This window comes from Eubalaena glacialis, chromosome 10 (genome assembly GCF_028564815.1).
Source record: "Eubalaena glacialis isolate mEubGla1 chromosome 10, mEubGla1.1.hap2.+ XY, whole genome shotgun sequence".
NCBI lineage: Eukaryota > Metazoa > Chordata > Mammalia > Artiodactyla > Balaenidae > Eubalaena > Eubalaena glacialis.
The window spans coordinates 99128728-99153677 of NC_083725.1; the positions used below are offsets into that span (position 1 = coordinate 99128728).

At 38.8% G+C, this 24950-nt stretch overlaps 1 protein-coding gene across 1 annotated transcript; it reads right to left on the reverse strand.

Annotated features, from left to right (window-relative positions):
• TRAF6 (TNF receptor associated factor 6) lies at positions 1-24698 on the reverse strand. The gene is made up of 8 exons (XM_061203251.1): positions 24619-24698; positions 20494-20700; positions 18752-19072; positions 14847-14997; positions 13761-13919; positions 12359-12430; positions 2826-2903; positions 1-1473 (listed from the first exon to the last, which is right to left on the reverse strand). The coding sequence occupies exons 2-8, from the start codon at positions 20526-20528 to the stop codon at positions 604-606; spliced, it is 1686 nt and encodes a 561-aa protein (XP_061059234.1). The 5' UTR covers positions 20529-20700; positions 24619-24698; the 3' UTR covers positions 1-603.
• Positions 24699-24950: the final 252 nt, after the last annotated feature.

The window sequence follows — 24950 nt, forward strand, 5'->3', positions numbered from 1 at the left end:
GGGTTTAAACTAGTCCCTGAATATCCTTAATAACACCCTGCAGGCGGAAAAAACAGGGTTAATGAGAACTTAAACTTTCCAAGGATTATGGTTCAAATCCTCTGAAATCTATAGGAGGTCAAATAAAATGAGAACTCAAGAGTAGTAATTCTTCTTGCTGGCACCAGCACGAGGCGGTAGTGATTCTCAAGTTTAATATATTGCATCTAACACTATAAAAATACGTGGAAATTTTATGGAACTTCCATTATTATTAAAAGGTTTGAGCTTTACTATTCCAACCCTGGGTTTGACAATAAACCCCCCTGGAGCAAGAGCCCATGAAAATAAAACAAAGAGATATCCTACTAGACAAACAACTGCTGCAGTAGGCCACAGGCACTTTGAGTGTAACAATTTTGAAAAGGCATGGAACACTACATTCCTGAGAAAACTGCTTCAGATATTTTTAACAGGAAAGTGGTAAGTGGCCTCTCTAACCACATTCACTGGTGGGTATAATATCTTCCCCATTGCTTTTTTTGTTTGTATGTTATTGAAAACAGGGCAAGTTTTCTCCACATGTTTTTTCTGTTTTTTGTTTCTTAAACAAATCAGGGGATGCTATATCCCCAAGTCAGTACTTCGTGGCTGAAAACCCTCCCTCCGAAGACTGCCCATGTCGAAGCGGGTGGAGACCTCACAGCGTACTAATAACGTGTCGTCCTTGATGAAGGTTCTTTGTCTTAGGGCTTCCAGATGCATAAAAGTCACATAGCCAAACCCTTTGGGGTTCCGTGGGATTGTGGGTCTCTGGAAGGCAAGCAGCTCTGGTTTGGCATCCATTATCTCTTCATGGTTTTGCCTTACAGGTGCTTCAGACTGATCAAGGATGGTAAGGCGTATCGTACCCTGGAAGGGCCAAGGGAGGTGGCTGTCATACTCTCCTTGCATTGTATGGACAAAGAGGGATATGTAGTTGGCACAGCGCTGTGCAGTCGGTAGCTGCAGGTGCAGGCGCATGCATAGTTTGTAGCCAGGTTTGCCTGTGTAGAATCCGGGGCTGTGAATGACAACAGGTTTCTCCTCTTCTTGAGATTTCAAGTGCATCCCAAAGTTGCCAATCTTCCAGATGTAAATTCCATTGCACTGCTGTGCTTCTATTTCAGCAACTTTGTCCTCAAGGGTTCGAATAGTTCGTTTTAGCTCACTTACATACGTGCTCTGAGTTTCCATTTTTGCGGTCAGCTCCCGGATTTGATGGTCTTGTCTTACAAGGCGACCCTCTAACTGTTGAATGGTTTCTTGGAAATTCTGGACCTCTGAGTGACACCCAGAGGAAACCCGGGGCAGAGAGGTAGAATCACATGGCAGCATGCCACGCTGAGGTGCGGGAGCTATCGCAAGGCTTAAAGTCTGAACAGCCTGGGCCATCATTCTCATGTGCGACTGGGTATCCTCTTGCAGGTGGCGTGCCAAGTGATTCCTCTGCATCTGAAAATCAAGCACAGGCCTTAGGTTAGGAACAGAGACGTGAGCACCAGGAAAGGGACCTAGCCAAGCCAAATAAAAGGTTTTTAAGTCATGTCATCACTTCCCTCAATCCCCTACAACCTTCTTTGACTTCATCAGATTCTCGATCCAGTAAGATGATCTTGCCTCCTAATTCCCTGAAAAACCGAGAGGCTATCTGCTGAATACTCGTTCAGGGACTCAGAAAAAACCTCCCTCCCACCTGTAAAAGTATCAGGATCTATACTCGTCCTTCTTTTCTGATTCAGAGCTGACTCTCCTCTTGTCCTAGATTAATGCTTCACCTGGGCTCTAACTGGCACCTGCCCCTTTTCAACACCTCAGAGATTTTGCTTAGCTATCCCCTTTCTCCTTTATCTTCAAACATTCTCTCCTCTTAACCCTTCCCCTCAGAATAGAATTAGTAAAGTCTTTCCTGTTTAAAAAAAGGGGCAAACCTCTCTATTGATCTTGTATCTCCCTCTAGCTAATATCATTTTCTCCCTTTTCCTTTTATAACCAAGAGGAGTCCACCTGCACTGCCTGCCCCCAATCCCTCACTTATTTTTACAAATCTCTTGCAAAGTGGAATCTTCCCTGTCTTCATACTCCTCTAAGATCATCAAGAATAGCCTGTTATATGAAAAAAAAAATCATATAACAATTTTTATTGTAAGGGTAATTCATGTATATTATAGAAAAATAGAAAGTGTAGATGATCAAAAAGAAAATAAGTTACCTATCATCTCACCTAACTACCATTAACATTTTGATACATTTCCTTTAAGTCTTTGTCTCTACGCACACAAACAATACAGAATTTTCTCACAAAGTGTAACCATACTATACACTATTTGCTCATTTTATTTTTTTAATTATTAAACACATACTTACTGTAAAAAAAGTCAGATAAAAAGGCACAGTGGAAAAGCCGAAGTGTAATCGCACTCTCCAGAAAGATCAACTTATCATAAACAATGCTCCCTTCTCAGACATTTGACACAACTGATCACTAGGTCTTGAAACTAATTTTGGAGATCATAACAATATCTTCTCCTTGCCTGTTTCAACAATGTCTGAGACTGTTCATTCATAGCTCCTTTCCTGGTCTACTTCTCTTTCCTGTACACTCTATATGATCACAATCACACCTCCCATTATCATCACCAACTACTTCCCCAAATCAATATTCTGAGTCCCAATTTCTTGGAGCTTAAGACCACATAAACAATGTGTGTTGGCCATCTCCAATCCCACTGGTATCCTCCACTACACTATATAACTTAATGTTCTTGATCTATATTCAAGAATTAAAAGGAAAAAAAAAACCTTACCTTTTCATGGCAACCAAAAGCACTGAATGTGCATGGAACTGGGGCTGTAGGACAGTCTAGATCATAATGATTAGGCATCTGAAAACCAAAACAAAGGTTGAAAAATGTTTTCCCCTGCATATCATAGTCTAGTTTGACAAGATCACACTTGAAATGAAGAGTTACACTTCATCTAAACAAAATCATATACTGTCTGTGGCTGATTCTGTTACAATGGCTGAGTGAATAGTTGCAACAGAAACCAGTTAGCCCACAAAGATTAAAATGATATTTACGGACATCCTCCAGCTGGATTTTAGCTTGGACAAACCACTCTCCCTGCCCCACTGTTGGTCCACCACTGGAAAGAATAATTAGGAACAATAAGATGTCATTGAAATATCTGCAGCTGAAGAATGAGATGATCAGATTGGCATTTGAAAAAGCCTGATTCAGTGTAAAATGATTGTGAGAGGATCAGCTTGGTACCTGGGAGAACAGCTGTGTGGCTGACAGGGTCTTAGTGCTCGGGCCGGGTGTCAGGCCTGTGTCTCTGAGGTGGGAAAGCCGAGTTCAGGACACTGGTCCACCAGAGACCTCCCAGCTCCACGTCACATCAAATGGCGAAAGCTCTCCCAGGGATCTCCATCTCAATGCTAAGACCCAGCTCCATTCAATGACCAGCAAGCTACAGTGCTCGACACCCCATGCCAAACAACTAGCAAGACAGGAACACAACCCCACCCATTAGAAGAGAGGCTGCCTAAAATCATAATAAGGTCACAGGAAGCCCAAAACACACCCCCGGACGCGGTCCTGCCCACCAGAAAGACAAGATCTAGCCTCATCCACCAGAACACAGGCACTAGTCCCCTCCACCAGGAAGCCTACACAACCCACTGAACCAACCTTAGCCACTGGGGACAGACACCAAAAACAACGGGAACTACAAACCTGCAGCCGCTGAAAAGGAGACCCCAAACACAGTTAGTTAAGCAAAATGAGAAGACAGAGGAACACACAGCAGATGAAGGAGCAAGGTAAAAACCCACCAGACCAAACAAATGAAGAGGAAATAGACAGTCTACCTGAAAAAGAATTCAGAGTAATGATAGTAAAGATGATCCAAAATCTTGGAAATAGAATGGAGAAAATACAAGAAAGGTTTAACAAAGACCTAGAAGAACTAAAGAGCAAACAAACAATGATGAACAACACAATAAATGAAATTAAAAATTCTCTAGAAGGAATCAATAGCAGAATAACTGAGGCAGAAGAACGGATAAGTGACCTGGAAGATAAAAGAGTGGAAATAACTACTGCAGATCAGAATAAAAAAAGAATGAAAAGAATTGAGGATGGTCTTAGAGACCTCTGGGACAACATTAAACACACCAACATTCGAATTATAGGGGTCCCAGAAGAAGTAGAGAAAGAGAAAGGGACTGAGAAAATATTTGAAGAGATTATAGTTGAAAACTTCCATAATATGGGAAAGGAAATAGTTAATCAAGTCCAGGAAGCGCAGAGAGTCCCATACAGGATAAATCCAAGGAGAAACACGCCAAGACACGTATTACTCGAACTATCAAAAATTAAATACAAAGAAAAAATATTAAAAGCAGCAAGGGAAAACAACAAATAACATACAAGGGAATCCCCATAAGGTTAACAGCTGATCTTTCAGCAGAAACTCTGCAAGCCAGAAGGGAGTGGCAGGACGTATTTGAAGTGATGAAAGGGAAAAACCTACAAACAAGATTACTCTACCCAGCAAGGATCTCATTCAGATTCGACAGAGATATTAAAACCTTTACAGACAAGCAAAACCTAAGAGAATTCAGCACCACCAACCAGCTTTACAACAAATGCTAAAGGAACTTCTCTAGGCGGGAAACACAAGAGAAGGAAAAGACCTACAATAACAAACCCAAAACAATTAAGAAAATGGTAACAGGAACATACATATCGATAACTACCTTAAATGTAAATGGACTGAATACTCCAACCAAAAGACACAGACTGGCTGAATGGATACAAAAAGAAGACCCGTATATATGCTGTCTACGAGAGACCCACTTCAGACCTAGGGACACATACAAACTGAAAGTGAGGGGAGGGAAAAAGATATTCCACGCAAATGGAAATCAAAAGAAAGCTGGAGCAGCAATTCTCTTATCAGACAAAATAGATTTTAAAATAAAGACTGTTAGAAGAGACAAAGAAGGACACTACATAATGATCAAGGGATCAATCCAAGAAGAAGATATAACAATTGTAAATATTTATGCACCCAACACAGGAGCACCTCAATACATAAGGCAAATGCTAACAGCCATAAAAGAGGAAACTGGCAGTAACACAATCACAGTAGGGGACTTTAACACCCCACTTTCACCAATGGACAGATCATCCAAAATGAAAATAAATAAGGAAACACAAGCTTTAAATGACACATTAAACAAGATGGACTTAATTGATATTTATAGGACATTCCATTCAAAAACAACAGAATACACTTTCTTTTCAAGTGCTCATGGAACATTCTCCAGGATTGATCATTATCTTGGGTCACAAATCAAGCCTTGGTAAATTTAAAAAAACTGAAATCATATCAAGTATCTTTTCCGACCACAACACTATGAGATTAGATATCAATTACAGGAAAAAATCTGTAAAAAATACAAACACATGGAGGTTAAACAGTACACTACTTAATAACCAACAGATCACTGAAGAAATCAAAGAGGAAATCAAAAAATACCTAGAAACAAGTGACAATGAAAACACGAGGACCCAAAACCTATGGGATGCAGCAAAAGCAGCTCTGAGAGGGAAGTTTATAGCAATACAATCCTTCCTCAAGAAACAAGAAACATCTCAAATAAACAACTTAACCTTACACCTAAAGCAATTAGAGAAAGAAGAACCAAAAAACCCCAAAGTTAGCAGAAGGAAAGAAATCATAAAGATTAGATCAGACGTAAACGAAAAAGAAATGAAGGAAACAATAGCAAAGATCAATAAAACTAAAAGCTGGTTCTTTGAGAAAAATAAATGAAATTGATAAACCATTAGCCAGACTCATCAAGAAAAAAAGGGAGAAGACTCAAATCAACAGAATTAGAAATGAAAAAGAAGTAACAACTGACACTGCAGAAACACAAAGCATCATGAGAGATTACTACAAGCAACTATATGCCAATAAAATGGACAAACTGGAAGAAATGGACAAATTCTTAGAAAAGCACAAACTTCCGAGACTGAACCAGGAAGAAACAGAAATTATAAACAGACCAATCACAAGCACTGAAATTGAGACTGTGATTAAAACTCTTCCAACAAACAAAAGCCCAGGACCAGATGGCTTCACAGGAGAATTCTATCAATTTAGAGAAGAGCTAACACCTATCCTTCTCAAACTCTTCCAAAATATAGCAGAGGGAGGAACACTCCCAAACTCATTCTACGAGGCCACCAGCACCCTGATACCAAAACCAGACAAAGATGTCACAAAGAAAGAAAACTACAGGCCAATATCACTGATGAACATAGATGCAAAAATCCTCAACAAAATACTAGCAGACAGAATCCAACAACACATTAAAAGGACATACACCATGATCAAGAGGGGTTTATCCCAGGAATGCAAGGATTCTTCAGTATACACAAATCAATCAATGTGATAAACCATATTAACAAACTGAAGGATAAAAACCATATAATCATTTCAATAGATGCAGAAGAAGCTTGTGACAAAATTCAACACCCATTTATGACAAAAACTCTCCAGAAAGTAGGCACAGAGGGAACCTACCTCAACACTATAAAGGCCATATATGACAAACCCACAGCCAACATCGTTCTCAATGGGGAAAAACTGAAACCACTCCCTCTGAGATCCAGAACAAGACAAGGTTGTCCATTCTCACCACTATTATTCAACATAGTTATGGAAGTTTTAGCCACAGCAATCAGAGAAGAAAAAGAAAGAAGAGGAATCCAAATTGGAAAAGAAGAAGTAAAGCTGTCACTGTTTGCAGATGACATGATAGTATACACAGAGAATCCTAAAGATGCTACCAGAAAACACTAGAGCTAATAAATGAATTTGGTAAAGTAGCAGGATACAAAATTAACGCACAGAAATCTCTTGCATTCCTATACGCTAATGATGAAAAATCTGAAAGAGAAATTAAGGAAACACTCCCATTTACCACTGCAACAAAAAAGAATAAAATACCTAGGAATAAACCTACCTAAGGAGACAAAAGACCTGTATGCAGAAAACTGTAAGACACTGATGAAAGAAATTAAAAATGATACAAACAGATGGAGAGATGTACCATGTTCTTAGATTGGAAGAATCAACATTGTGAAAATGACTATACTACCCAAAGCAATCTACAGATTTAATGCAATCCCTATCAAACTACCAATGGCATTTTTCACAGAACTAGAACAAAAAATTTCAATTTGTATGGATACACTAAAGAACCCAAAGAGCCAAAGTAATCTTGAGAAAGAAAATCGGAGCTGGAGGAATCAGGTTCCCTGACTTCAAACTATACTACAAAGCTACAGTAATCAAGACAGTATGGTACTGGCACAAAAACAGAAATATAGATCAGTGGAACAGGATCGAAAGCCCAGAGATAAACCCACGCACACATGGTCACCTTATTTCTGATAAAGGAGGCAAGGATACACAAGGGAGAAAAAACAGCCTATTCAATAAGTGGTGCTGGGAAAACTGGACAGCTATATGTAAAAGAATGAAATTAGAACACTCCCTAACACCATACACAAAAATAAACTCAAAATGGATTAAAGACCTAAATGTAAGGCCAGACACTATAAAACTCTTAGAGGAAAACATAGGCAGAACACTCTATGACATAAGTCACAGCAAGATCCTTCTTGACCCACCTCCTAGAGAAATGGAAATAAAAACAAAAATAAACAAACGGGACCTAATGAAACTTAAAAGCTTTTGCACAGCAAAGGAAACCATAAACAAGATGAAAAGACAACCGTCAGAATGGGAGAAAATATTTGCAAATGAAGCAACTGACAAAGGATTAATCTCCAAAATTTACAAGCAGCTCATGCAGCTCAGTATCAAAGAAACAAACAACCCAATCCAAAAATGGGCAGAAGTCCTAAATGGACATTTCTCCAAAGAAGATATACAGATTGCCAACAAACACATGAAAGGATGCTCAACATCACTAATCATTAGAGAAATGCAAATCAAAACTACAATGAGGTATCACCTCACACCTGTCAGAATAGCCATCATCAAAAAATCTGGAAACGATAAATGCTGGAAAGGGTGCGGAGAAAAGGGAACTCTCTTGCACTGTTGGTGGGAATGTAAATTGATACAGCCACTATGGAGAACAGTATGGAGGTTCCTTAAAAAACTAAAAATAGAACTACCATACGACCCAGCAATCCCACTACTGGGCATATATCCTGAGAAAACCGTAATTCAGAAAGACTCATGTACCACAATGTTCATTGCAGCTCTATTTACAATAGCCAGGATGTGGAAGCTACCTGTGTCCATTGACAGATGAATGGATAAAGAAGATGTGGCACATATATACAATGGAATATTGCTCAGCCATAAAAAGAAACAAAATTGAGTTATTTGTAGTGAGGTGGATGGACCTAGAGTCTGTCATACAGAGTGAAGTCAGAAAGTGAAAAACAAATACCATATGCTAACACATATACATGGAATTAAAAAAAAAAAAAAGGTTCTGAAGAACCTAGGGGCAGGACAAGAATAAAGATGCAGACACAGAGAATGGACTTGAGGACACGGGGAGGGGGAAGGGTAAGCTGGGACAAAGTGAGAGAGTAGCACTGATATATACACACTACCAAATGTAAAATAGATAGCTAGTGGGAAGCAGCTGCATAGCACAGGGAGATCAGCTCAGTGCTTTGTGACCACCTAGAGGGGTGGGATAGGGAAGGTGGGAGGGACACGCAAGAGGGAGGAGATATGGGGATATATGTATATGTATAGCTCATTCACTTTGTTACAAAGCAGAAACTAACACACCATTGTAAAGCAATTATACTCTAATAAAGATGTTAAAAAGAAAAAAAAAAAGAGCAGCTTCCAAGATCACTAGAGTCTGGTGGGTCTAGGAACATGAGCCCTGTTGGTTTTCAGAGTTAGATATTTGGGGAGCTTATCTCTCCAGTGTATGTCTTAATAGTTGAAATGCCTGAGGAGTGGGTTTGGACCCTTCAGTCCTCAGGGAGAAGCTCCAGGGTTTGAGTTCCCTCCTGCTTGTGGGTATATGGTGAGATTGTTTCCTAGCCTTTCCTACCCACTTTGATGTGATTTTCTTCTCATTTGCCTAATGTGTAGTTATTACTCAGCCAGCCTTCAGGTTTTTATAAGAGGAAGTTGTTCCATGTGTAGCTGTAGACTCTTGGGAGGAGGTGAATTCACAGGTATCACATTGGGTTGGCCAAAAAGTTCGTTCGGGTTTTTCTGACCATTTTATGGAAAACCCGAACGAACTTTTTGGCCAATCCAATACATAGCTGTGTTGAACAGGAACTGCAATATGATGTTCTTAAGCAATTTTTTCTTCATTTTCAAATTAACTCCAGGTATCCAAGGGCCTCTTCAAAGCAATACCTGGCTGGATTAATTTAGATTGGCTAATGCATATATATAAAAGTTGTTTTGCAGCTGTTAAGCTTATTTTATAATTTAGACTTAGCTGATTTAGACTGGCTTTGCATCAACATAAAATGTATTTTATCAACTTAAAAAAAATGCTATTTATTTCCAAAAGTCACAAAGAAAGGAAATATCAACGTCTCATACCATGCCCCCAAATCACTCAAAATTCATTTCAAGAAAATGAATTTATTCCTATTGCCGGGGAACTGGCACCCTCTAGCGGCATTTTAAAGAAAAAGTACCTTCTGATGTCAACCATGACCCAACTAAGACTCTCACTGTGGTCCAGGCCACTGAATCCCTATTCAGTAAACTGTATACGTTAGAGCCACTGACTGCACCCTGTCTTTCCCTCATGACCACCTTTCATAAATCTTCTTACTTTTTGTTAACCTGTGCATGCTTTGACTACAATGGGGAGACTCAGATGTTAGAGGATATTTTAAGCACTTTAATAAAAGTTTTAAAGAAAGTCTCAGGCTTTGATTTGGGGACTCTAAAAAAACATTCTTTAAGGTAAGATCCATTATGTAGAATCATGTTCTTTGAAAATGGTACTAAATTTCCTTTAGAAATTTAGTTTAGCTGTAATCATAGATATTTCAGGCAGAAACAACATCAGAGACCATTTAATCCAATCCTTCATTTTGCATAATCTAGAATAGTGGTCAACAAAATTTTTTGTGAAGGGTCATATAGTAAATACTTTCAGCCTTGTAAGCCCTATGGACTCTGTCCCAAGTACTCAGCTCTACCATTGTGGCACAAAACCAGCCACATACAACACATGGGCATGGCTGTGTTCCAATAAAACTTATTTAAAAAAGCAGGCAGCAGCCAGATTTGGCTGGTGGGCTGGTTTGCTGATCCCTGATCTAGAATGTCCACTTTCTTGTCAGAGATCACTGGGCAAGTTAGTGGCACAGTCAGGGTTAAAATCTAGGTTTTCTGACTCTAAACCTAGGGTTTTTTTCCTACATTAAGTTTTACTTTTGCTGGATTTTAGATGTGCTCTGTGGTTTCCTTTAAGTATTAAAACAGAGCAAAAAGAAAAACCCGGGAGGTGAGACTTCACAAGCAAAAAGTTACTTACACCTTCAAATTAAGGCCCTGTTGGAAAAAAAACTAAAGGACTCTGTTAACAAATGAATGGAAAAGTTTAGTTGAGGGACAGGTTTTGCTTGTTCCTACTTAGTAAGGGAATCAATTATGATCTCTGGGTTTGCAGATTTCATGAGTGTATAAATATTTAGTGACTAATATTCATATTTTGTGGGTAAACCCTCCAAATGTCAGAAGATAGCAATCACATGGAATCTTCCTTTCTCTATTAATAAAAAAAATGAATAGTTTTCTAATATAACTACTACTTCTGATGATGCCCCATCAGTGGTCTACAGGCAACTGAACAGAGGGGCTACAGATCCTGGAAATCTCAAAATCTCCCAACATGCCTCAGGGACACGGCTACAAATAACGTCCTGCTACTGAATAGACTTGTTTCCTTCTATTTCATTGTTCTTACTCTTTCAACTGGTTTCTGGATACCTAAGATCCTTATTTCACAGAGTCTAAAGACGTACTGATATTTCTTATAAAGTTTTTGGTGTTTAAATGAGCATTTTAAATTATTTTTATCTAAAAATTACTTGGCTTTGGAACTTCTATGAATATACATAAACACAGGTATTATGTTAATGACTTAGGAATTTTAAGTACTCAAGGGCTGAGTATTTTGTTCTTTCTGAAATTATTCATTATATTAAATTATTTGAAAAAATTCAGTTTTCTTAAAATTGAAATATAGATTTACAATACTGTGTTAGTTTCAAGTATATAGCAAAGTGATTCAGCTATGTATATATTTATATTTTTCAGATTACTTTCCATTATAGGTTGTTACAAGGTATTGAATATAGTTCCCTACTGTGCTATGTATATCCTTGTTGCTTATCTATTTTATGTATAGTAGTTGGTATCTGTTAATCTATACTAATTTATCCCTCCACACTTCCCTTTCCCCTTTAGTAACCCTAAGTTTGTTTTCTATGTCTGTGAGTCTATTTGTTTTGTATATAAGATTCATTTGTATTTTTTCGATTCCATATATAAGTGGTAACATAAAGCAATTGTCTTTGACTTACTTCACTTAGTATAATATTCTCTAGGTCCATCCATGTTGCTGCAAATGGAAGTATTTCATTCTTTTTTATGGCTGAGTAATATTCTATTATCTATATATATCACATCTTCTTAAACCAATCGGTTGTTTCGAAGTCTTGGCTATTATAAATAATGCTGCTATAAACACTGGGGTGCATGTACCTTTGCTTTTTTTTTGGCCATGCCGTGCAGATTGCAGGAGCTTAGTTCCCCGACCAGGAACTGAACCTTGCCCTCGGCAGTGAAAGCACAGAGTCCTAACCACCAGACCGCCAGGGAATTCCCCGTGTACCTTTTCAATTAAGAGTTTTCATCTTTTGGGGATATACGCCCATGAGTGAGATTGCTGGATCATATGGTAGTTCTATTTTTAGTTTTTTAAGGAAACTTCATACTGTTTTCCATAGTGGCTGCACCAATTTACATTCCCACCAACAGTGAAGGAGGGTTCTCTTTTCCTCACACCCTCTCCAGAATGTTATTTGTAGACTTCTTGATGATAGTGTGTGAGGTGATACCTCATTGTGATTCTGATTTGCATTTAAAATTCACAGTTTTAATTCTTCTTCAACCTGTGTTCATTTTGCCTTATTGATTTAAGTTTTCAATTAAAAACCTAATTCACTTCTTTAACCTATTTATGGAAATACTGATTTATGAAAGGGAATCATTGTACCTGTTCTCTGATGAGCATGGTGTTGCAGTATTCACAGATGACATTTGCCAAAGGACAGTTCTGGTCATGAATCTAAATTTTATTAAAGAAATATAAGAAAAAAAGTGAGAAAACCTGAAAAGGTAAAACCAACCTATTTTTTTTTGATGTGTGTAAAACAAAAATGTGAGAATAATCTATAAAGGTTATTTTCTCTCCCTTTGCCAGTGTAGTAATGAGATTCATCTCACCCTCCAGCTCTTTAAAAGAATATGACAGTATACAAAAGATGCATCTGTGACTGTTTGGGCATCATTTAACAACATTATAATTCTCCAAAGACACCTTTCCAAAAACTTCCAGCAGCAGCATGATTCAATTAAAACTCTTATCAGGAGGGTAAAGAACAGAAGCATGATTAGGGCAGGAGGCCCATGTTCTCAAAGGCCCCAGAAAGATGAGCCTTGTTTTCTAGAATACAAAAAATTTAAGAAATAATTAACTCTTCTGGTTAGATCCATTTAATTTACTGAAGTTTAAGAAGACACCAATTTGCTCTAATTATGCCTCAGACTTTCTAGCAAGTTAGCTGACATTTTTTTGAATAATTCATCAACTTAATGAGCATAATATGCTTGATCTCTTAAGAAAGTAGGGAAAATTAACAAGATAAACTTGTAAAAAATACAGTTGAAGGAAGTATCTTAATAGTTACAAAAGAACATAAATTGTATGTACACTATTTTAGTAAAAAGGACATAGGATACGGATCCAGGATCTAGGATCTCAGTGCTAGCTTTGCCATTGATAATATTAATATAAAATTTATCTCTTAATCTCTCTACATCCCAGTTTATAAATGGGAAAAATATTCTATGATCATGCTGCTGTCAAGTGCCATGAAGTTTCTTTTTAAAAATAAATGTTTTAATTGAAGTATAACATAAGTACAGAAAAGTGAATTCATATGTGTGTTTGATGAATTATCACCAAAGGAACACACTTTGTAGGATTTAATTTAATCTCCTAAAAGTTTTAACAACTCATTCTCTTTTTTAAAGAGAAAAATATAAGTCTTACACAGTAATTATTTTATTTATTTGTCTCTAATCCAAGACTGGTCATTAAAATATCACATAGGGAAACAGATCAGCATATACCTTTCCTAAAAACTTTTGTTACTTGTAGATCTACTACTGTGGTAAACAGCAGAAACAATGCTTTCTCAGAAAGAGATGAAAATGTAAACTCTACACTCATTTACTAGAATGGTTTATTGAACTTACTTTCTTAAAAATCAGTCTTCTCACAACTTATAATACGGACTCAGAACTGGATAAACATCTCCATCTACTGCTAACCCCCTCCACTGAACATTAAAAAAAAATAGTAGTGGAATTAACAAATCCAAGTTAGTACATGCCTCTTTATCTTCAAATGCCATCGATACAGCACAGTTTACACAAGAAACCTGTCTCCTTGGACACTCCTTGACAATGTGAATATTAAGTTGGCATTTTTGGAAGGGACGTTGGCATTGGGGACAATTCATAAGAGCAAACTCACAATGTGCTTGATGATCCTATGATGAAAAAAATTATCAATTAGTATTTGCCAATCCTTAAGATATCTAAATATAATCTCTTCTAAGAATATACTGTTCTCTTCTATAGAACTGTCCACTGAACCTACTTTGTCTAGTACATACCACAGAACCACAATATGAAGGCCTTAATGGGTTTTTTTCAAAGAATGGTTGTGAATTGAAAGTTTATACAAAGGATGTGACTTTTCAGGTTCATGTATCCAATTAGGGAAGAGAGTTGGAAAGAAGTCAGATTTTCTCATTATCAATTTAGTAGTGTCGAAAAGGCCGCTCCTCCAAAAGGAGCTAAGTAAAGGGGGCAAGTTACAAATATATTTTAAATGCTTAATTTCAAATGGAACATAAGCAATATTTAACTTCTTGTAAAACCACCACACTAAGGATTGATTAATTTAAAAGCAAATTCTTTTATCTCGTGGCCTCAGTTAATCTCAAGCTATAGGAGAACTATATTATAGTTCATAATAAAATGAATAATTTAGAAAACCAAAGAAAAAAGTATGAGGGTGCTAAGACGAAGGCGCTAAGATGATGGCTACATGGGACTTGCTGCTTATTTCAAACTGAGAGAAATGAAGCTATGGAATTAAAATGTGACACTTGTATTTAAAATGCTCTTCAGTTTTACTGCAGATAATGCTCACCCAAAAAACTTATAGAATACTGATTTATTTTTTATCATCACTGGGGCAAAGCCAGAGTAGACGGAAAAAGAAATTTCTGGTTTCTACTTATATTTATACTCAATAATGAAAGGGAAAGGGTTGGTATTAATTCAGCAAGAATTTGCTAACCAATCACTATATGCTAGGCACTGGCAATATCCAGATGGACACAGCAAAATTCCTATCCTCTAGGAACTTCCCTGCCTATATGCTAACAGCTAGAAAATAACTTTAATACCTCAAGATGCCTCAGTTCCATCTTGTGCAGACAACCTTCATTTGGACACTTCACCATCAGAGAAAGAATCTCTCGTTTTGCAAAATTGTCAGGAAATAGTTGATTTTCCAGCAGTATTTCATTGTCAACTGGACATTTGTGACCTGCATCTCTAAAAGAAACAAATAAAATACATATATTTGGTAGATTTAAACAAACATTCACATTAGAAAATACACACAACTTTAATTCACCACATATAAATTCTCCACTTATTTCCTATAGAAAATAAATTAACATGTTATATTGTATAATATCACTAAAATAAACTGTCCTTTTATAGACAGTTTATGAACCATTCTTTTATGAAATGGATACAACTAGCACCATATGGATTATCTATCAAAAACCAGTATGGGATTTTAGATTGTGGGATAGATTCCAACCAAAAAATGAGAAATTAATTGAATAAAATCATATTTTGAACACCACAAATGAAGTGAAAGTTAAGGATGGGAATTTTGGCAGTCTAGCAGGCCTCTGTTCTATCAGCAGCTATTCAACATACTAGGGAGATGTAACTAATTATATGCTGCTCAGAATACACTAATAACATGTCTATAGTTATTAGTCATAAGTAAAAATGAACCAATTGGCAGTACGTAGCCCCACGAGGCCACATTTTAAGGTTTACTTTGAACAGTCATCAACACTGGCTCATGGGCAACAAAGGTTTCCTTTATTTTTATGTCTAGGGTACATACAATGCAATCAGGAGTTAAAGGACCTCTATGTCCTGCTTCCCAATGGTTTATTCCATCTTACGATGGGAAAAACTATCCCCAGGAAGCTTGGGTGTCTGTCATTCCCCTTTAACTTTTTGGGATGTTTCCATCTTCACTCACGAAATGTGGCAGGTCAGATAGGCTACAGAGCGTCAATCACTCAAACATTTGTTGCACACCTCCTACGTGTAAAGCAACAGTGGTGGTTCTTGTGCACGTAAAGGTGCTGAAAATGGGAGTCTGCTGTCAAATGCCTTAGAACTACAAAAGATGACCGACACAGTCAATCTTTATAGGGCCTCTCTCACACTGCATGATGTTATTATTCTACTGTCGAATATTTTTTGAGAACCAGGGACGTAAACAAGTTTATTGAAATATATTCCCCAAACGTAAGTGATGGATATCTAAGAGAAAATAAGAACCTTTCAAAGTAAACTGGAAACCATTATCCACCGCATTAGCAATCACTCCAAAGGAAAATGGAATTGGATTGAGATGCTGCCTTTTGATTCTCTGAATGACTATAACCGATGAGAAATTTCCGAGCCATTCCTTTAAGAACGTTAAAGTTGAAGTAAGTGGTCATTTCTAGCTTAGAGGGAGATAGAAAAAAAAAAAAGCCTCACACTTCCTTTTGTAGGTTTTACTTCCTTTTCAGACCACTGTTCCACTACTTTCATGAATTATCTTGCTATTAAAAAACTGCTAAAGATTAGCTACCTTCCTGGGCATGGGTGACACTTGGGTTTTTCTGTACACCTCCACCTACAGGAAAATCAACGATCCATAATATGGTCCTATTTCTACCTAAATACAATATAAACTGAAAATCATTATAAACAGAAAAAAAAGGTGAGCCTTTAACACTGCTCTCATGTATACCCTAAACCAGTGGTCTCAACTAGGGCAATTTTGACTCCAGGGGACATCTGGCAACGTCTGGAGACACTCTGGGTCTCACAACTGCTCTGGGTCTCACAACTGCTCACCATCCAGTGAGCAGAGGCCAGGAATGCTGTTAAGCACCCTACAACACCTGGACATTCTTCCACAACAAAGAAGCATCTGGCTCAAAATGCCAATAGTGTGGAGGATGAGAAAACCAACCCTAAAGAGATATTGCCAATTCACCACTGGGTAACATATCTTTCCCCCAAACTGAAACAAGACACATGCTCCCTTGTAACTTAAATTAAGCCAATTCCCAGGTATGGATGTAGTTACCACAAATTCAAATTTTATAGAAAAGTTTAGCTAGACTAACAAGAAAAAAAAAAGAGAGGACTCAAATAAAATCAGAAATGAAAGAGGAGACATCACAACTGATACCACAGATACAAAGGATCAAAAGAGACTACTATGAACAGTTATATGGCAACAGATTTGACAACCTAAAAGCAATGGATAAATTCCCAGAAACATACAACCTACCAAGACTGAACCATAAAGAAACAGAAAATCTGAACAGACTACATTACTAGCAAGGAGAGTGAATCAGTAATCAAAAACCTCCCAACAAACAAAAGTCCAGAACCAGATGGCTTCACCGGTGAATTCTATCAAACATTTAAAGAAGAATTAATACCAATCCTTCTCAAACTCTTCTAAAAAACAGAAGAGGAAGGAACACTTCCAAACTCATTTTATGAGGCCAGCATTACCCTGATACCAAACCAGACAAAGATGCCACAAGGAAAAAAAAAAAAGTTAATTTAAAAGTCGAAAGAAAAAAAACTTACAAGATGAGTGAATAGCCAGCTAACCTACTTAAAAATGATTTCACCAATATGACTAGATGCTTATTAGTTGAAGAACCTAAAATTCCCCCACTTGTTCCATTTTTTTGTCCTGTATAGAACTCCTCAGTCACCTAAAAATATTCCCATCTAACTTTTGAATTATAGTAAAATGTATCTATTTCTTAGGAGATGAATTTTAATCATTTGTGGAAACCCCATATACTTTCATTCAGTTGATGCAATCGTGATTTACTGAGCACCTACTAGGTATCAGGTGCTATTCCCAGCACTTAGGAAATATCAAGAACTAAAATAGATCTCAACCCCTGCTCTCAAGGAGCTTATACTCCAGGTGAGCAAGCAGACAATAAACACACAAATTATCTGTATTTTTAAATATGAAAAGTGTTAAAGAAAAAAAGGTAGGTAAGGGAGATAGAGAGTGTGGGGAGAGGTGGGGGAAGGCACGCTGCGGTATAAACAGGGTAGCCAAGGTACCTACGAGAAGGTGAGATCTGAGCCACACTGGAGGGAGTAAAGGGCACTGACTAAGCAGTTAGCTGAAGTAAGATGCAGAGAGAACAGCTGAAGCCAACTCCCCAAGAGCATGCTTGACAAGTTCAAGGAACAGCAAAAAGTGAATTGGTAGAGGGGAGGGGAGCTTAATAGAGAAATGATCAGAAAATTTATGGACCTATCATATAAGGCCTTACAAGGGCTTTGGCTTTTACTCCCAGATGACCTGCTGCAATGCTCTGAGCAGAGATGACATCATCTTACTTATTTTACCAGGTTCATTCTGGCTGCTATATTGAGAACAGCCTGGAAGAAGGCAAGGGTGGAAGTAGGGGGGCCTGTGAGAGAGCTGATGGTGATTCAGAACAGGGTGAGGCAGGCATTGAATTTTGGATATATTATGAAGGCAGAGCCATCAATCAATACTTTCTTTAAAAATACTGGTTATTTTACAGCTGTCCATAGGCAGCAGGTAGCAGACAAAATTTAATGTGGCTAAAATGAGAATAATGATTACTCATAAAGTCAGCATTATTTGTATGGTTGAGATTATCGTATTCTAGTAGGATCATCATTTAAGGTACATTATTTTAAATTATTTTCTTAAAGCTTAGAGACACACTCTAGTCTACAATACAACTGCTTTAAGTAGAAGTAGCTACTTATTGTTTATTTATCTGAGGGTCAAAGGAGGAGAGGACATAGTAATTACCTTTCATACTACAGCAGGAACTGGAATAAGAATGTAAATTTCTCAGTTTTCTGTCCAGTGTTCTTTTTCCTGAAGTAGCTTTTTATGTATAAGACTATTCTTGGGATGCCCTGTGTTCTATGTAATAATGTTCTATTTGGTTGTTACAGGTTCATTCTTATGCTCACGTACCTTATTGATTTGATGATGCAGGCTTTGCAGAACCTGTGGCCGCATGGTGTTTGCACTGCTTCCCGTAATGCCATCAAGCAGATGGGGCATTCATACTTGCTTTCCAGGGGTGGGTCAAATTCCACGTCATACCCCTGGATCTCTTCCATAAAAGAGCTGGAAAGATTCCCTGTGCTGGCCGTTCCACTCACACTGTCATCTTTTGCAGCAGCACCACAGGAGCTGGCGGCCATGGCAGCACAGCAGCCGCTCTCAGACTGGCTGGATCCACAGCTGTTTTCACAGTGTAGCAGACTCATAGTAACGTGATTATCGACTGCTCTGAAGAAATAGCAAGACAAAAAGTGCCTTCACATATACACACACACACACACACATATATCATAGCTATCTATGCAAGCCACCTTCTAGTTGACAAACATTAGCTCTGTTAATATTATTTACAGAAAACTTTCAAAGTTTTTTCAGCTTTGCTTCATGACTACTATTTTACAAGTTAAGGAGTTCATGATCTAGTAGAAGGATGGAATATAAGGTTAAAAGAAGAAAGATACCTCAACTGTAATAATTAGCATAATTATCTGTTTAAATGTCTGTTTTCTATGACTGGAGTTTCAAGAATTTTCATTTCCTCAGTACTCAGCACGAGCTCTTTCGCCTAACAGGTGTTCATTAGGCAGCTGCTGAAGAACTTAATTATGCTGCTGAACTTCCTTCAAGTATCCAGAGCTGAAGAGAACAGCACGGCCAGCAGGCAGTGCGAGGACGAGCAATGCACAAGGGATCAGATGATCCTGAGAAACTATTAGATGTGTGATTTTGGGCAACTAACCATTTGGATCTCAGTTTCTTCTTCTAGATCTAAAACTCTATTGACTACAGTTGAGCCCTGAACAAGGCAGGTGTTAGGGATGCCGACCCCCACGCAATAGAAAATCCGAGTTGGTCCTCTGTTCCCAAAGGTCCACATCCTCGGAGGCAATAACCACAGATCCTTTACTGAAAAAAATCTGCGTTTAAGTGGACCTGTGTAGTTCAAACCTGTGTTGTTCAAGGGGTCAACTGTACCTCCAAATGTTCAGTGTGGCAATTTCTATTACGCAGAAAGAACGGAATTGAAAAAGTATATCTGTATGTCCTCGTGCCTTCAGTCGTGTCAAGTGACTATGTTTCATTACTAATGACTGGAAAAACAAGTGAGGTTTTGTTTGCCTATGGAAAACTATTGCTTTCATGGTAGGTGGGATGCTTTCAAATTCTAAACCATTACCAGAATTTACAAGTGAGAAGCTAAGGTCTAAAAGCAATTCACAGCCTAATTAACCAGGTCTCTCTTGCAGGTAATTACACGTAAGGAAAATTCCCACTATGTGCCAGATATACAGTTGACCCTTGAACACAGGGGTTAGGGGTGCCGACACCCAAGCACTCAAAAATCCACAAATAACGTTACAGTTTGCCCTCTGTGTCTGTGGTTCTATATCCACTGATTCAACCAACCTCTGATAATGTAGTGCTGTAGTATTTATTGGAAAAAATCCACGTATAAGTGGACTCATGCAGTTCAAACCTATGTTGTTCAAGCGTCAACCAGAGTTCTAGAAAATAGAATGTAAGCCTCCAGCCAATATGGTAGACAATGTATCCCCCGCCTGTCTCATTTTTATATAAAAATCCTGGCTGCCACCATGTCAAATAGTGGGTTAAGACAGTAATCCTCTATTTTTTACCACTATAGATACCTTTTTCTTCTTCTCAAAAAGATTTTGAGTAGCATTTGATGGCCACCTACAAAGGATGAGGCACTGTTCTGGCTGGAGAGGCAATATCATGAAGTGGTGAAGAGCTTAGATGCTGGAATCGGATGATCTGGGTTTAACTCTTGTCTCCATCATTTGGTGTATGACCTGGGCAAACTATATAACCTTTCTGTGCTTCAGTTTCCTCATCTGTAAATGGGGGTAACAAAAGAATCCACCTCAGAATTACCGAGAGGATTAAATGTGTTAATATGTGCAAAGCACTTAGAACTGTGCCTGGAAGTAAAAATGAGTTGTTATTATGTGTAGCTCTACAGAGTTATTTAACCATTTTATTGCCCTCCCACCCCATTATCAAAGTGGAAACTCTGAAGCTTTAAAAGGCTAAGTAACTTGCCAAGGATTACCCAACTAATAAGAAACAGAGTTAGAATCAGAACCCAAGACTACTTCCCCCCAGAGCCTGTGCAATTTGTACTATCCTATGTTTGTCTATGTTTTGACAACTTTGTCTATAAAGCTGAATTTAAAATTTCTTTCCATTTATTTTTATTATACTAGACTAAGATGCTGACCACAGCTTCTGTTAAACATGAGCTGTCCAGTGTTATCAGGTTGGGTTGACAGAATTCCAAAAAATCAGTAAAGAAAAACTGGCGTTTTGTTTTACTTTTTTAGTTTCGATATAGTATTTTTGAAAAGTTAAAAACAGTTTGCAAAGCCTTGTTATAACTAATACAGAATCCCGTGGAAGACTCAGTACAAGTTGATAAAAAGGAAGGGATGGCAAGATACTGGCAAACAGCAGAACTAGTTATTATGCCTGTGCTCCAGGATGGGGTATAAGGCCCCTGTTATACCCTCCAAATCTGTTGATAGATAACACTGTAATGCTATACTAGGGTTTATATCCTTTGTTATTTTTCTTCCCATATACATTTTTGTGTTCAATTACTACCTTAGTTAAATTTCTTAGAAGTAGAATTATTAGGTCAAAAAGTATATAATTTTGTATAGTTTCTGATAGATGCTGGTTATCCAATATGATATGTTTTGATATCCAATATCAAAGGCTTTATAATTCCCACTCCCAAAAGCAGAGTAAGTATGAGAGAACACATTTTATATACCTTTGATAATTCCAGGTATAGTTACCTTTTGAAACTTTAACCATTTTATTTTTTTAGAGTAAAATCACTTTTGAGAAATTAATATTTGTTTGGTTGTACAGCATATATCAAAATGCTAGCCAGGAGACAAAAGCAGAAGTCCCTGAGCTAAGTCTACCTTTTCTCCCCAAATGTCCAGTTAAAATTCAGTTTATTGGATAGTTGATACACTGCCCTCTTGCTATCCAGTCCAAAAGACTTGAAGGTCTTTAGATTTAGAGACCTTTTATAGCAAATGTGTTACTAAGAAAATCTGTCTAATCAGTCACAATTCCTTAAAAGGAATTCCACTGCAGGAATGCAGTGTCAAGACATGAAAGTGAGCACTCTTAAAAATATAGATGCCATTATTTTTCATGCTTTAAGAAGTAATACAGAAGCTTTACATCTTTCAAATAAACTTTTTTAGGTAGTCACTCTGTCTACAGTATGTAGTCCCATGTAACTATACTGCAAAGGCAAAATTAAGCTAAAGCAGTATTCTGAGTGCCATTCAGTATTTTTAGGTTTACTCTTTCTTTTTGGCAAGTTAAAACATTTTTTCCCTTTACTTTTAGGGACTGTGATGACTTAATTGAAAATCACTTTCTTAACTACAGTGAGTAACTATTTTAATTAACACCAAGAAAAAAACCCAAAAAGTGCTTAGAGTCAGCTATAGAAGATGATCTGGGGGCTTCCCTGGTGGCGCAGTGGTTGAGAATCCACCTGCCAATGCAGGGGACACGGGTTCGAGCGTTGGTCAGGGAAGATCCCAAATGCTGCGGAGCAACTAAGCCCATGGGCCACAACCACTGAGCCTGCGCTCTAGAGCCCGCAAGCCACAACTATTTAGCCCACGAGCCACAACTACTGAAGCCTGCGCACCTAGAGCCCATGCTTGGCAATAAGAGAAGCCACCGCAAGGAAGAATAGCCCCCGCTCGCTGCAACTAGAGAAAGCCCGCGTGCAGCAACAAAGACCCAACGCAGCCAAAAATAAATAAATAAATAAATAAATTTATTAAAAAAAAAAAAGAAGATGATGATCTGGCAACCGTGTAGAAAATACTATGCTCTATTAGTACCTTTTTTTTTAAACCTCATATGGTGCCTTAGGTATCCACTTCATGAGATGCTACAGAGGTACGCTTGGCTTTACATAAGCTAAAATAAATAAGAGTGAACAGATATTCTTACCTTCAAATAAAGATTTCTTTGGCCTCTTTTCTATTCTAACATTCAGAATTCATGTGGCTTTCTATATGAATTAACAGAAGAGACAGCACAAAGGTTAAATGGTTCCTTAGTACGTTAAGAGCTTCCTGACTGTAATTCCCTCTTTGTAATTGTGAGTCTAGTACAGTAAGCACTGCCTTAATTAAATATTGTGGGATGTAACCACTGCCAACTTATTTTGACTGCAAAATGAATATCAAAAATAACCTTATAAGAAATCATGGCTTAAATTCACCTATTAGTATGGGGTTATATATTATGCTCCAAAGAGTATACTGTTAAATATCTTGTGGGAGGGGGAGTAGGGCGATACACAAAACTTTGTTCCTTTAAGATCAACAGATACTAATGAGAGAAACGTACCAAGCTAAAGAAATCAGTAAGTTATGTCTTCAACTGGTCAATTTTAAGTTTTAAAGTAAAACCACATAATACAAAACACTGAGAAATTACCTTTAATTTGCTACTAGCTTTAGAAACAAGAACTATTTACCAAATCCTTAAGATCTATTCTTAAAATTGCAAAGACCTGCAAAAGGGCTGCAAGGGCCAAGGTGCTGCAAAAGAGTCAACTGCTATGCCTGATTTTTGAACACAAATTTGAGGGGACATTCCCCTTCCTAGGCATGATTTGTTCTCCTCCAGGAGGCAAAGATTTGAACTTCTTTCAAAATCTAAGTGGCCAAAAATTTATCAGCATCACGTATCCAAATTTGTCACAGAAAAGACTTCAAGTTACAATTCTTAAATACTGTAATGTATATAGTGCGTGCAGGTTGAAACTCTGATCATCACATGGGCAACAAGGGCCTGAGACACATTCCTTCCTTGAGTCACAAAAGAAGCCACAGCGTCCTCACCCCACTCCCACATCAACATCAGAAAAGCCCCTTCTCCCTTCCCGAGTAATCACAGGGGAGTGGATAAAATACCAGTGGCCAGGTTCACAAGGCCAACACTCAGAATTTCAAGTTTTTCTTGTTTCTATGCCTGTGTAGCAAGACATTTAGTGATTTACACTCCCAAGAAACCAGAGAAAACACGCAAATACTATACGTTGAATGAAGCTCCTAAAATTTGTAGGTGCTTTCTGTTCACATTCAAGACAGTCGTAACTCAGCTGGAGTTCCCCTGAAGCCAAATACTAGGAACAGCTTTATCAACCCAGCGTCTGGAACAATCGCTAGAACTCCCGCGTGCAGGGGCGGGGGAGGAAACATTCGTGTCAGCTGAACCTTTTCTTTAAAAAAAAAAAAACTTGCTGCCTGGGACGTCTACCGAGTTCAACAGAGAACCCAAAAATAGCTCTCCCATGACAGTGACAGAGGGAGTCGCTGAAATCCTAAAGGGGATTTTTTTTTTTTTTTTTTTAAGCCGGTAACATCCGAGCGACGGGAAAATACAGGAGGCGATTTCCTTTTCTGGGAAGGGGAATGCGCGGGGTGGAGGAAGTCGGGCCGAGAAAGTTGGCGCGAGATTCCAGCTGGGGGATGGAGTGAGCCGGGGAGGTGGTCCCCACGGGCCGGCGGAGCAGAGGTGAGGAGACAGGGGGCGGCGTCCCCAACCTGTGGGAACCCAGGGGAGAGGAGGCGGCGTCCCCAACCCGTGGGAAGCTAGGGGCCAGGGGCGGCGTCCCCAAGTGAGAAACAGGAGAGGAGGAGGCATCCCAGCCCGTGGGGAGAGAGGCCGCCACCGCCGGGAGCCGTCAGAAGGAGACTCACCGCTCCGGTCCGCTGGGCCGCCGACTACGCCCGGCCGCAGAACTCCACTCAGCCAAGGTGCCAGGCGAGAAAGGCACCGCATTCCAAGCCGAGTGGGCCAGGACGCCAGTCTCTTGACCTGAAGGCCGCCGTTACTGCGTCCCCCGGGAGCCCGAGACCCAACCGCGGACGCCCCTACTTCCGCCTTCTCTGCTCGCCCGGGGGAGCGAGGGGCGGGGAGCAGGCAGGGGACGAGACAGAGCGGCCCATCCGGGCGTTGGCGCCCCCTGGCGGCGGTCCTCCACGGGAGCACGCTGCGGCGCAGGGGTGGGTAGGTCCAGCTGTCAATCTAG